We start from the raw sequence: 13,990 nt of genomic DNA, 5'->3' as shown, positions 1-13,990 counted from the left end.
TGTATTAAACGCGAAGTTTCTTTCTTTCTCTCTCTCTCTCTCTCTCTCTCTCTCTCTCTCTCTTTCCACATGCAAATTTTTCGGAAAAGGAATTGTCACAATTATTCCACGTCTTAAAAACGAACGAAGAGAGGAGATGTCGCGTGTAAGAAAAATACCGGGCGCTGATCCGCATCGCGAGCGCTCGTAAAAATTGCCCGCGAACTTCCGCCATTTTATCAATGTAACCATTATCGCGAGAAGAAGGACCGTTTCTTGTGCGCACGCGCGCGCTAAAACGCACCAGGAAAATGTGCAAACTGTTTTGACGAACGACCGCATAATGCAGCAGCTGCGGACTCGATTGCGAGCAACTCTCTGGCATACGTGCAATCCTCTATAAAGCATTTTAAACTATGCCAGCGAGCACACCGGGCGCGGCGCACAATGCGCACGATAATAAATAAAATATATAACACTCCCGACTGCTGTTAAATTTTCCGAAATTCTTGTGAATAAAGTGAATCGTTGTTGTTACTTTCAAAATATATTTACATAAATATATTTACATATTTACGTAATAAAGCGACAAAAGATAATGGATATACACGACTACGGCACAAAAGTTTCCTTTTGAATATTTTCATCGAGCGACATTAACAATCTGACGATTAATTAAGCAAAAATCGGAAGCAAGTGAATGCAGAAATGAATGAGAGATTAGGAGTTGTGGAGGTTCGTATCCGTTCTCGCGACATTCGAAATTCAAATAGCAATTTAGCGAGAGAGAGAGTCGTCAACTCTCCCGGCGGGCGACCAGTTCGGAGAGCGAACCACCTGCATTACAAGGTGCAAATTCAGTTTACTTATCCGAAAGTTGATGCCGCCCACATCCTTCCTGCTGACCACGATTAAATCCGACAGAATATTTGCACTCTGATGACAAATTAAATGCCGCAGGGGGGAGAACAACACAAACTAACTGCGCGCCGCGCTGCGAACGCTGCGGAAACACGAGCCGAAAATGGTAGAACGTTCGTTTAAAAGATTAAGTTAGAAAAAGAAACAAAAAGAAACAAAAAAAAGACAGAAGAAATTACCAAAATTAATACATCCGTAATGAGAGAAACGCCGCCGTAACGTCATATCTGAAGCTCATCGAGGTGAGGAGCTAACTTTTCCAAGTTCGAGACCCGTCGAGATAAGATTACCCGCGTCGAAGTTCCAAATAATCCAATAACGCTCCGGCAACAGTATCCCGATCACAATATCGTTACAGTCTACATCATTGAATTACCGCACAAGAAAGCGGACGAATATCTAATGGCGCGTGCACGTGCCGCACACGCTCGCGATATATAGCACGTTCGAAGAACGAAACAAAAGCGCTGTGTAAGTACGTCAGCGCTTTTGTAATAATTTTTCCGCGGCGGGACAAGCGCGAAAATGTGTGCGCGCTATTGGACTACGAATGGATCGGTCGCTCGGCGGTCGTTCGCGCGAATCTTCGCAAAATTGTAGCAATGTCCCCCACGTCTCGACTTCTCGGCGCTTTTATCGGATTAATGGCGTAATAGCGGAACTACGAATGGCGTAATCGCGGTTTTAAAGTCGGTCCGGTTGTTTATCGTCGTTCGCGAGAGCGTGCGAGTCGGGCTCTCTCTCACTCTCTCTCTCTCTCTCTCTCTCTAGCCGCGTATCGCCTCCGTGTGTTTGCCAATTTCAATGCAAATATAGCAGATCTTCTCGGTCTCTCGGCAAACGTATCACCCCGTTCTAATCTATTGGCCTTGCAGCGCGGTGTGTTTGCGCTCCCGGGACGATCGGAAGCTCTCTTGCGTTACCGCCCGCGCGACGACGAGGCTCATCCCGGATGCACTCCCGGTGCGGTTCGGCGCGAATACGGTTTCTCCGTAAATCTTTTCTCGGGCGAGGAGAGACTTTACGGCCGAGTGCGTAAACGAGAGAGAGAGAGAGAGAGAGAGAGAGAGAGAGAGAGAGAGCACGCGCGCGTTTTGCCGCCGCACTTACGGATGTTACGAGGATATTTATTGAGTTTGTACTCGCTTGGAGCCCTTCGGCGTCGAACCCCAGTCTCTCATCCTCGCGCGAGTGAATATCTCTTCCCGAAGTTCCGCGCGGAACTTCGTTTTATTTCCACCTCCGTGTGGTGATAATTCAACGGCGGTGAATTTGTAAATATTTCAAGCTCATCCGCTCTTTTCAAACGTTTATATCGAGTAAATAAAATTACGTTTTCAAAAGACGCTCCCTCGCGCATGTTTCTTTCACATAAGGCCGGTTATGAAAGTTGCAAAGTTCACAAGTAAAGTTTTCCTTTTCCCTTTTCATGCTAACACCAGATATAAATAAAAGACGGTGAAATTAGCGGAAATATTTTGCAGTAAAAGTGGAAATATATAGCTGTAAAAAGTTTATCAAGGACCAAAAGGGGAGGAAACTCTCACGAGCGGTTCTTCTTTCGCGCGAGGCGAATATGGAGCGCAGAAATTTCGTGATCGTCCGAACTAATGACACATAAAATACTCGGGGGGTGCGACCTGAAGAGAGCTCCTGAGAGAGACGAGCCAGCTAACGTGCGCGCGCTCGCAAAAGGGAAGGATGTGGGGGGGAGGGGGAGGGGGGTTAAAAGCGCGCAACTCTCCGAAAAGGACCGTACCGCGAACGATCGTCGACTGCACTCCGAGAGAGTATCAAACGGCTCGCGTCTTTCGCTCGTCGTATTCGATTAGCTCTCGTCGTAACGAGGCGTCCCGGACTCTATGAGCGAAAGCGAACGAGGGAGAGACCGTCCTTAATTCAGCGAAATTTTCCCAGCTTTATCACCGAGCCTGACTGCGAATTACGCTCGTTCGCGGGCAACTCGTTAAAAACTAACCTTCCAGTCCGTTGCCGAGCTGAATTGCCTGACCATCCTCGCGTCGCCAGGTGATGTTGGGCGGCGGGGAACCGGTCGCGGAGCAGCGCAGAGTCACGTTCCGTCCTTCCATCACCACCATGTCCGTGCTAGTATCATAGTCCACGATGTCGGGCGGCACTGCGGACAGAAAAGCCGACCGTTAGAACATGCTGCCGCATACAAGCGTGGTGGTAAGCTGAAAATTGCGAGATGCGAGAAACGGAAACGGTTTCTCGCCGCGCGCCACGGCGAGAAAAAATTGCGCGGGGATGGCAAAAGGTGGCTAAACAATTATTAAAACTTGCGTCACGCGCGCGCTTGCGCGGACTCCGCTCGAAAATTATTTTCGAGCCTTGATTAAACAACTGTCAAAAAATAATTTTAACGAACAACATTGCACTTTTACCCCAGTTTTTTCTCGCGGAGAAATTGCACATTTTTTATTTTTATTTTTATTTTTTTTGTAACAACGTTCTTTCTCGGTTATCGCGGAGTCAGTATAATTCAGCGGAGAAGCACGTTAGGAAAGAGATAGAAAGGCTACATTAAATCACGAAAAAACAGCGCGGAATTGGATCGCCGTTATATTTGTCTTTAATCCTCCTAATGGACGGTACCTTTGAACGTACAAGAATCCGTATCCACACGGATATCTGATAAAATCGCGCTTACATCCGGTCTATCTATACGCTGCTCAGAAATTAGGAACGATACATCGTTCCCCAAAGTGTGTACACATGTAGCAATAAATCCGATCCCATGTCGGACGTTCGCCGATTGCGGCCTCGACAGAACAAGAGAGCGAGAGAGATACAAAGAGAAAGAGAGAGAGAGAGAGAGAGAGAGAGAGAGAGAGAGAGAGAGAGAGAGAGAACAGAGCTTCTGCCGTGACACTTAACGTAGCAACAATAACGCTCGTGAGCGTTAACTTCCCTGCAGGCGGGCGTTGTGCGAGGTAGACAAGTATATCTGCTCGTCCATAAATCAACCCGCGCGGATTAGCTCTCTCTGCATTCGCAGAGAAAGGGCTGGGAAACTACGGCGCGTGTCTCTTCTCGCACGTACACGTGCGCGACGGGGACGACACGTGCGCGCATACGACGCATGCAGGCTGCACGTAATAAAGTAGAGAACGATAACGGCGGGGGTACGACGCATCCGCGTCATCTCCGGCGGAAGCGAACTCGCTGCGACGCAAGTTCTACCTAACAGAATGTGTGTAGCGCGGATTTCTCTCTCTCTCTCTCTCTCTTTCTCTTCCACGCTTGGACATTAAAGAGAGCGGACTCGAACGACGATTCCGGCGGTTCCGCACGACTTCCTGGAGAGACTCGAGAAATAACGCGCCCGAGTTTCGCGAAGTTTCGGAGAGTCCGCGAAAATCATCCGGTTATATACACGCCATTCCGTACCGGTGCGGTTCTGATTTGCTTCGCGTTCGTTTGCGCGCGCTCTCTCTCTCTCTCTCTCTTTCTGTCTCTCTGTTTCTCTCGCTACATCCATATTATCAAAAATTTCCGTGTGCAGCTCGGCGAAATGCGAGATTTAATTTCTCAAAATGTTGTTAAAAACGCGCGCTGAAAATCCGCGAGCGTAAATGACGACTCTGATTGCTGAGGCTCTCTCGCGTAAAAATGACGGCTTCGCAACTCTAGAAAAGAATCGTAACACGCGTGCGAAACACTGTGTATACGGCCATGTCTTTTTCACGGAAATCCATAATCTGAGCATGACTTTATTATCCCGCGGCCGAGTTTTTCCATTTAGCTACACCCATTAAAGTCAACCTCGATTCTCTCTTCCTATTTTATTTTTCTTTTCTCTTTCTCTCTCTCTCTATTTCTCTCTCTCTCTCTCTCTCTCTCTCTCTCTCTCTCTTTATTCTTCTCTTCTTTCTTTATCAAGACGTTGAACAAACGCGTCCCTCGCGAGTAATGTCTTAGGTTCGCTCACATGTGCGAGCTCGAAGGCTGCCGAAGGGAGGAGGGAGCAGGTCGAGGTTGACGGGGTCGATTTTATTCCGCCCCAAGGCCGGAACTCGATTTGCGGTTGAGTGCCCGTATGGGTGATGCTGAATTGGCGAGTCAAAGCCACCTAGAGTCTCCGCTGGCCACCGGGAAAAGACCCTCACTTCTCTTCGGCTGATTTTACCCTCCGCACAAACCGGTCTCGAAACGTTTGTTCGTTTCGTTTCCACGCATCTATTTGACGGTCGCCGGGATCAGAGTTGCTGCCAAACATCCAGTTTCGGATGCAACTGTGTGTTCCGCGCGCAGCATTGTTTTATCAGCCGATACTCGTTTTTCGAACACAATAGCGCGTCGTACGCACAATACGCGCACGCTGGCGCACACGTTACAACGTATTAAAAACAAAAAAATTATATAAAAAATTTTAAAAACAAAGAGAAAGTCAAATACAATGATGTTATGTTGATTTACTGAATTCGCAATGTTAATGTTGAGTCAAGCTACTTCGGTAGGTTTTTTGGAAAAGGAGTGTTTTTGACGCGAGCGAAAAATGTTTCATAAATATTTCTATCTTCCGTATTTGTGAAAACGCGAGAACAAATATCAATGTGTTTTTTTTATACATTAATGATGGAATTGATCGAGGAAAAACTCATCTGAATTTCAAGATCTGTACAATTCGATATCTCTCAAGTCGAAAACTTCGCGAGCGAATTGGCCGCACCGTCGCCCAGTTGCAATTCGCTTTTGCATTCCGTTTACCTACGTGCTGCTCTCGTATTTTGTAACCTCCACACGGACGTTCAATTGCAAAACAAAACTCAGCGCAATCGCTCACGCGGCCCCGCTACCGTCTACCGCCACATCAATCTAAACCCAAATCTTAACTCGCTTAACTATACATACGTATGTGCAGCACTGTGTTCCGATACTCGGGAATTTAATCACCTTCTATGTCGCTTTCGCATCGCGGCAAACCTATGCGTTAAAAAAAAATGTTTAAAAACTGTTTCATAAATAAAAAAACAAAAAAAAAAAACATCGCGCAAAAGAGAGATTTCGATGTGCAAATCCGAGTTAGCGACGATCGAGATATTGCACAAAGAAATTGTCTGCGCGTTTTTTTACGCCTGATCGAGATTAGATCAGATACAGGGTAATGGGCGGTTCAGTATCTGTTATTCCCTTCCCACGTTTGTTTTGCGATGCGTCAGCTTCTATCTCGCGCATTCGTGCCGCACTGCGTAGCGAGGGTCGACGCGATGGTATAATACCGTCCGGTGTCTGTCATCCTTGCATCAATCCGCGGACTTGGGTGCGCGTCGGCTTTATCAGTGTGACTCCCGGGGCTTACGCGTGTATCCCTCTCCTCTCCCATCCTTCAAGTATAAAACACACACATTTTTGATTTAAAATAAAATAAAATCTCGGACGAGATCTCTCGTTCTCGCGAGCGGACAATTATTTGACGTAAAGGGAATTGCGAGTAAAATACGTCATTTTCGCCGCGCGCATCTTGCGCAGGATTCGCAACTCGGCGGCGTGAAATAATTATCGTTCGTTGAAGGACGTTGCGGAGGCGCGCAGCGCGCTGACATCTGCGCGCAATTTCGCGGTGTAGCGCTGTAGGTACATCTTGTAACAATAACCGTATGCAAATAGGTCGCTCGTTATTATAGTGTTGCTGAATCCTCCCCCCTTTCCCTCCCTCCCTCCTCCTCCTCTTTCTCCCCCTGTTCGGAATTGATATACGTCCGCGATATGTTGCCGCGCGCCGCAGTTTATTCACATTGTTCCGCACGGTGTATCTGGTTATGATGCCGTTTCCACGGGTTGCGGAGAATTCTATGTATTAAAGCAAACCCCGGGTATCGCGTATCAACCTCAATTCGCCTCGCCCATCCCGTTTACCGGTAACAACGTCCGACGCGCGTTCGGAGTCCTAGAAACTCACCAACCACTCCTCAACGTGACTATGCACTTCGTTTCATCCAACGTTGTTGGCCGCAACGCCGAGGGTTACCGAGCGCGGATAACCGCGGCCAATTTTAGATAATACTCGGCTCTCTTTCTTCAAATATCTTCTCCCCATGTAACGCGATCGCGGAATTTATCCGTCGAATAAATTGTTTACATTTCGCGCGGATGAAAGAGAGAGAGAGAGAGAGAGAAAATTTGATAAAAGTGTGTGTGTGTGTGTGTCGCAATTAGAATTTCTTCTCAATAATCTTCTCTTTTTCGCTTTTCGTTTACCCGACGCTGTGCGAAGGGAACACCGGCGAATTTCACGCTAAATGACAGCAATCAGACGTTCCGTCGTATTCCGTGCTTTTTTGCGACATCCGAACATTCTTTTCCTTCTTCGCGGCAGCAGAGCTGGCGCAAAAATCCTCGAGCAAGGCGGACTTGTATCAGGTATCAATCCGACTCCATTTCGTTCGCGTCCCCAACCCTCCCACTCCCTCGTAACAACCTTCTCCCCGCTCAACTCTCCCTCGGAATTCTCTTGGACTCGCCGCTGACCAATGCACGCTCGTTTCGCGGAACGTCGTTTCTGCCGTGGTGCAACTGACGTTGAGTAGCGCGGGGTCGGGGTTAAAAAAGTGCAGTGCATCGGACGAGCGCCGCAAGCCGAGCGTGGCTTAATTTCGATGCGTAAATCGAACGGCCAGTGTGGGCGGAAACAGGTGGCGAGGGGCAGACGGGGGTGGAGGGAGTGAGAGGAGAGCGGACGGCGCGCTCGGAGAGAGGTGGGTTGCCTCACGTCGAAACACGACATGCCACGTAGCGAAGTTGGGAATTCGTTTCAGGCTCGGAAACGACGTTGTAACGAGTGCCGCCTGCAGGGCTATCGAGGCGGGTCTTAGTAAATCAGCTGGGGAATAGACCAACGGGGGAGAAAAGTTTGGCGGATTTATTTCTAGATACGAGTCCGACTCGAGAGAGAGAGAGAGAAAGAGAGAGAGAGAGAGAGAGAAGTCCCGGAAGTATACGCGGGAATATCCAGACGGGAGTATTCTGCGATTCCGCGTCACGTCATAAACGCGCGAGAGCCGCGTCGATAACGTTCTGCTCGCCGTCAAAATAAAGCCAATTTCGACTTGATTTTTGCGGTGTATTGTATACGAGCGCGCACACGGAAAAACGAAACGTAAAGTAAATTAAAACTGAAAATTTTTTACATTACGATAGAATAACTTTTTTTTTTCTTTTTACATTGCGCCAAACTTTCTCTAGTTGTCTAATTTTAGAAGCAATTTTCGCTTCTATTTTCTCCGCGACGTTAATCGCGGATTTGCGAATGTGCGAGCGACGTTTCTCGCGCGAAGAGCGCGATGCATTAGTGAACGCACAAAAGGGACGGCGGTGTATACATTTTTATCGGATCGCAGTTACAGCGCGCGCGCGCGCGCGAGGGGATGCGCATAGATTCACAGTGAAAGAAGGTAGTAAGTTCTTAACGGAACTAAGCCGCGGGAGAGAACCGAGCGAGAGAAGTATCGGCGATGCACTTTATCACAGATAAAATATGCAGCTTACAACTTTGCCGCCGCCAACGAATCGAAGCGCCCGCAGGGAGATATGTAGCGCGATTGCCAGAAGAGATTGGTTCGCGCAGGATTCGCTAACAGTAACCCAATATTGGGCCTCGGCAAACAGCTAACTTGCTTCCTCCCCACAAATTCGAATAACGTATTTAAACAAAAGTGGATATCATCTGACGAGTTATGATGCGAGATTATGATCGCCGCAATGTGACGCGATATTTCTCGACGATCGCCACGAAGCTCAAAGTAATCATAGACAAAAATGTTCTTTGTGCTGCATTCCATCCTGAACAACATTACGTAACACAACAATAAATAAATATATTTTTCCTGGCTGAGGAGTTTTTTTCGCAATATTTTAAAATTAGTTAAGGGGGTATACGGGGTCCTTCATATATATGTGATGCAAATTCAGCATCCTATATAGAGGAAAAAAATTATTTCGAAGTATATATGTGTATACATATATATTTAAGCACATTTACGCACAACATCCTGCGAACGGCTCTTCATGTCCTTATATTCATTATTAGTTTAAAAAGACTTATAGAGCCTGAGAGTAATCTCTATCTATCACTAATAAATAAATAAATAAATATATATATATATATATATATTAGCAATTTTAATTTGACTTTCAGAACTAATCGATTTCATCAAAATCACTGATTCCCAAATTGTTTGCCGCGGATTCGTACGAAGAATATAAATTCGCGCTAGGCTAGGCCACGTGGTTCCGTTAAAAGTTTCCCTTCCTCTCGTCCCGTCCAATGAATGTCCAGCATAGTTTATGAAGCGCGCACGTTCGCGGACTGTCCAATCAGGACGCATACATGCCGGCTGTTCGAAAAATATTGAAACCACTGTGCGCGCACGTCCGCGCCACGAGGCGGAAGGATAACCCCTCTCTCCGACCAGTTTTCACACGCGCCGAACTAATTGGATTTGTGTAACAAAACCGAAACCTAAGTTTATTTTTGCCGCACAAAAGCGTCCGAGCCTGTTTCGTGCAAATGGACGATTAAAATGTAGCCAACGCGCGCGGCGGGCTCGCGCGCGGTACGCGCTCATGCATCAATCGTGACCTCTCTCGGCGAGGAGCGCGCATGACGCTCAGAGCGAATGTGATTAACACGACGTATCCGCGCGGTAACAAAGACGGGTTTTACCGGATGCGGGGATTTTGTCTACTCCCGGTTTTGTGCACGGGTCCGAAGATATCCGCGCGCGCGCACGAGCCCGGTGTGTGAAAACCGGCGCGATCAAAATAAACGCGGGCTATTGTACTAAAATGTCACGCGGAGACACGCACACGCCTTTATTGTAATAAGTATTAACGGCGGCTTTTGCGAATAACAGTAGGGAAGATGGGGAAGGTAGTAGGTCGCGAATAAGTAACCGGGCGCATTAATCACGTTGCAATTGTAATTGTTAAACTGAATAGCAATTGATTCGTTCATATGTACGTACCGAAGACGAAAACAACCAGGCGGTCGGCTTCTTTGTACGCGAAAGCCATTCATGACTGAAAGCGCGCGCACACACACACACACGCACACATGCGCGCACTAAGGCGTGGCGCGGCAACTTATATAGATTAAATATAATTAGCACGCGCGTTCATTCAGCGATTATGCGTGCAGCTGCCCACAACGCCGTGCCTGCGTTTTATTACGCGATGATACGAAAATTGATGACGCGGAGCTTCTTCGCTTCATCTCCGATTAAAAATAAAAAATAAAAAAAAAATAAAACGACGATAATTGCCGGGCGCTTCTCCTTTGTTTGCAGAGACGTTCAGAAATTTCAATATTTTATCTCTTAAGATTTTGCTTCATTCTTCTCCAGGGAAAGAAGATAATGACGTAAATTTGCTACGTACGCGGAATAAACGAGATTGTTCGTGTATTATCACGCAGTCGAGCAAAAGTGTCTTCTCTCTCTCTCTCTCTCTCTCTCTCGAGTCCTAACAAGTTCGCGATTCGCTAATCCGATATCGGCGTCAAGTTTCTGCGCGCCGCTCGGTAATCGCCGCAGGAACAACTGCTATTCTTGGTCGCAATAAAGCACGGACGACGTCAATAGAAATCTAACGCGATAATCGAGCATTCATTGTGCGCTCATGCAGGTAAGTGCTGCGCGCAGTATCGCTCGGTTGAATCGCACATTCGTGATACACCCGACAAAGAGTGTTATGGCTGACGTAGCTTCGATTGTAATTTCGCGAGCCAGCGACGCGTGGAGTATATAACTGACAACACGGCTAAAGGTATCCGCGTACGAGTGATTGAGCCGCGGAATTTTTGATGCCGGATTAGCGGATTGAACGCGATGGAGGTTTTGGATCGCATCCGATCGCAGACAATGTACAATCGGCATCGGCAGAATCGGGACGGGATCGATCGAAAAATACAAAACGCGGAAACTCGCTCGTTCGGGTGACAATTACGCGCGAGAAGAACGCGATGCGCGCTAGTAATATATTTACAAGCAATATACGACGCGACGGTCGTTCGAAATATTCGCAACTTTCGGCGACAATTTTGACGTCGATTTAAAATGCGTTACGAAATATCGTGAGTCTTTAATTTTCTTCCGCAACGCACGTTCGAAAGCCGACGACGCGATAAAACCGCCGACACCCATGATGATAATTCGCGATACAGTCGGTTTTTACACGTCAACCGACGATAAACCGCTCTCTTTCTTTCTCGTGAGAGAGAGAGAGAGAGAGAAGCAGCGTATAAAAACACACGCTTAAAGCGCGGTAATTTTGATTGAAACTCCATTATGTTTCCTCGTTAAAAGCATTTTGCTCGTTACGCAACGTGTGTTTGTGTAAAAAAAAAAAAAAAAAAAAAAAAAAATAACTGATACGAACTTTTATATAAATTACCGCAACTTATTTTAATCAAAGCCGCGCGCGCACATAATTGCCGGTATCATTCGCAAGTGCGTAACAACCGGGGAGATCGCGTGCGTATACCTATACAGAAATTTCCAGTTTTTACGACTTGAGGTAATAATCATCGCGCCGGTCTCATTTTACTGCGGCGTTTCGAGCACTTCATAAATCGCGAAAAATGCGTGATCAATATTCAAGCAGGTTGTACAATTAGTAAGAAGCGAGGAAATCCGCTAGACGGATTATCGATCACAAGTCAGAGGCGCTTCGCATTTTTTCGATATACTAACGCGCTATCCGCAACACACACACACACACACACACACACACACGGACTTAGCATCAGCTGATCGCGAGTTAATGCGTAGCTATTCTCACTCGTTAGCACGTGCGGACATGCAACGCGATTCGCGTGCCGCTTGGGCGCCTCGCAGTCTGAGCCTGATCGAGGCTTGTTCTACTGGCAAGTGGGAAACGTAGCTATGCGGCGCGCCAGCCGCGCTTTCTCCCTTTGTAGACGGTAACAATAGTAATGGTAGACGGTTCTCGTTCGCACACGACGTCGAGAATAATTGGGTCGAATGGAAATAAGAATTTATGTGTAGCGGTGAAATTTAATTAAAAGAAAACGAGACGAAGAAAACAGAATTCAATCGAGGCACTAACAAGCTGAGATAAAATGTAATGCCAAGAAGAATGTTGTGATGTGAGAAAGAAACGAAGAAATACAAAGAGATGATTTTTCAAATGTCAACGAGATGAGAAACCTCTTTCCTTTCTGAACATTCAATCGTCGATTACGGAGCAGAAAGAACGGGACGATGTACGACAGCGCGACACGATTTATAAAAGTGGAAGAAATCAATTTTCAAACACTTCCCTTCGCTTATTTTACGACTTTTATTGATGCATTTGCAAAACAAACGTGTACCGCCGTTGAAAGAGTAACCTCACGCGACGACAGGTTGTCAGTTAATTAGCACGTGCAAGCTCGCCGCGGCTTTCTGAATAATTCATGACACGTTGCGTTTCATTCGTAGGGCACTGAGTTAATCTCCGACGATCACACAGACACGCGCACATACACACACACACACGCACACACACACACACGCGCGCGCGCACAACGCACACAATCACATTCACGCGTTTTATTCTTGTCAATAAATTGTGTTGCCATATTTAATATTTCATGCATAATACATGTACACGTTAGCTCATCGATTATCAAACTGTGCATGAAATATTTTTTGATGTACAGAGAAAGAGAGAGAGAGAGAGAGAGAGAGAGAAAGAAATAAAGAGAGAGAGAGAGAGAGATAGTCGCTTTATTTATAAGGCGCTCCGAGAAAATCCTCTCAAGCGCAAAGTTAACAAACAAAATGAAGATAATACAGAAATAAATAAAAATATAAAATCTGTAGCAAAACAAAAAATAAAAATAAGAAAAACAAAAAATGAAAATAAAAATAAAAATTAAGTAATAAGAAACAAAGAAAGAGAATTGTTTAACTTTAAGAATTTGTACTTGTAGAGAGAAAGAGAGAGAGAGAGAGAAAGAGAGAGAGAGAGAGAGAGAGAATATTCAGTCATTAATTTACGCTCCCGTTTAATAAATGAAAAACCTTTGCGAAACTCGTGCGTTCTTCATCTTATTGGCTGTGTGAAATATCTAAGTTAACGATCGCGGTTCGTAATCGGCACGTTTAACAGCGCGCGCTAGATCAATAAATAATTGCGACTCAACCTGCAGCGCGTAATTTACGCGCAATACGATTGGCGTATCGTTAAATGTATGGACACTAATGAGCCCGCACTTATTAGCGCTTCAACAACGGGATTAGGAACGTTATCGAATCGATTGGTATTAGCTCTGTCACCACCGCATGCTTTGTGATTACGTTTATATCGAAGTACGTGATCGTGCGCGATAAAACACATTTCGTAACTAATACAACGATCATCGAGAGCGTGTACGATTATGGCCGGATAAATTATTAAATCGTTCGCGGCGTTATTGCGGATCTGATTCGGTCCTGCAATAATTGATAAGCCTCACCCATATAGAGTGATATCAATTCGAACGGGGATTCACACGTCAAAGCTTTTATCTCTCTCTCTTTCTCTCTTTTTCTCTCTCTTTCTCTTTCTCTCTCTCTCATGATACATCGAACCGTATCAATTCTCCGGAATACGTATAATCGCGCAAAAACGATTTGAAATTTGAAACACAAGACGCGTCGGGTCGTCATCTTTTTTGACAGATGTGAATTTTTAAGGTTGCGAATAGTAACAGTTTTTTTTCTCGCCGAAATTATTTCTCGACGAAAATTAATAATTTCTGATAAAACACAGAAAAGAAAACAACAACAAAAAATCGCAAAAAATTGTAATTACATTTAAACACGTAAATGTCAAGAAATATATACCCCTCCGAAACAAAGGTATCGGTTTGCGCGCGATATCTTTTGTCGGATATCGCTCGCGCCAGGTATTCACACCAGGTATCCCACGTAGAGGAGGAAATAAAAATAGATGTATCAATTCTTCATAGCCCTGACATTTATAGTTTTCAACGCTTTCCGCGAGATTTATCGGGGTAAAGAAATTTGCGCGGGGATAATTTTCTGCTGGCCGGCGCGCTGATGCATTTTTGCGCGGAAATTCT

At 45.9% G+C, this 13,990-nt stretch overlaps 1 protein-coding gene across 1 annotated transcript in view; it reads right to left on the bottom strand.

The window, feature by feature from the left end:
• LOC109852904 (opioid-binding protein/cell adhesion molecule homolog) overlaps window positions 1–13,990 on the bottom strand; it is a 163,770-nt gene that overhangs the window by 15,380 nt on the left and 134,400 nt on the right. Inside the window, exon 4 of the mRNA XM_020424476.1 lies at window positions 2,879–3,037. Coding sequence (XP_020280065.1) covers window positions 2,879–3,037 — 159 coding nt within the window. The remainder of the gene's footprint in view (window positions 1–2,878; window positions 3,038–13,990) is intronic.

The sequence above is a fragment of the Pseudomyrmex gracilis genome, unplaced genomic scaffold (assembly GCF_002006095.1).
Source record: "Pseudomyrmex gracilis isolate BER0280 unplaced genomic scaffold, ASM200609v1 scaffold_39, whole genome shotgun sequence".
NCBI classification, from domain to species: Eukaryota; Metazoa; Arthropoda; class Insecta; order Hymenoptera; family Formicidae; genus Pseudomyrmex; species Pseudomyrmex gracilis.
Note: the sequence above shows the minus strand (reverse complement) of the source record. Positions and strands in the feature narration are given on the sequence as shown.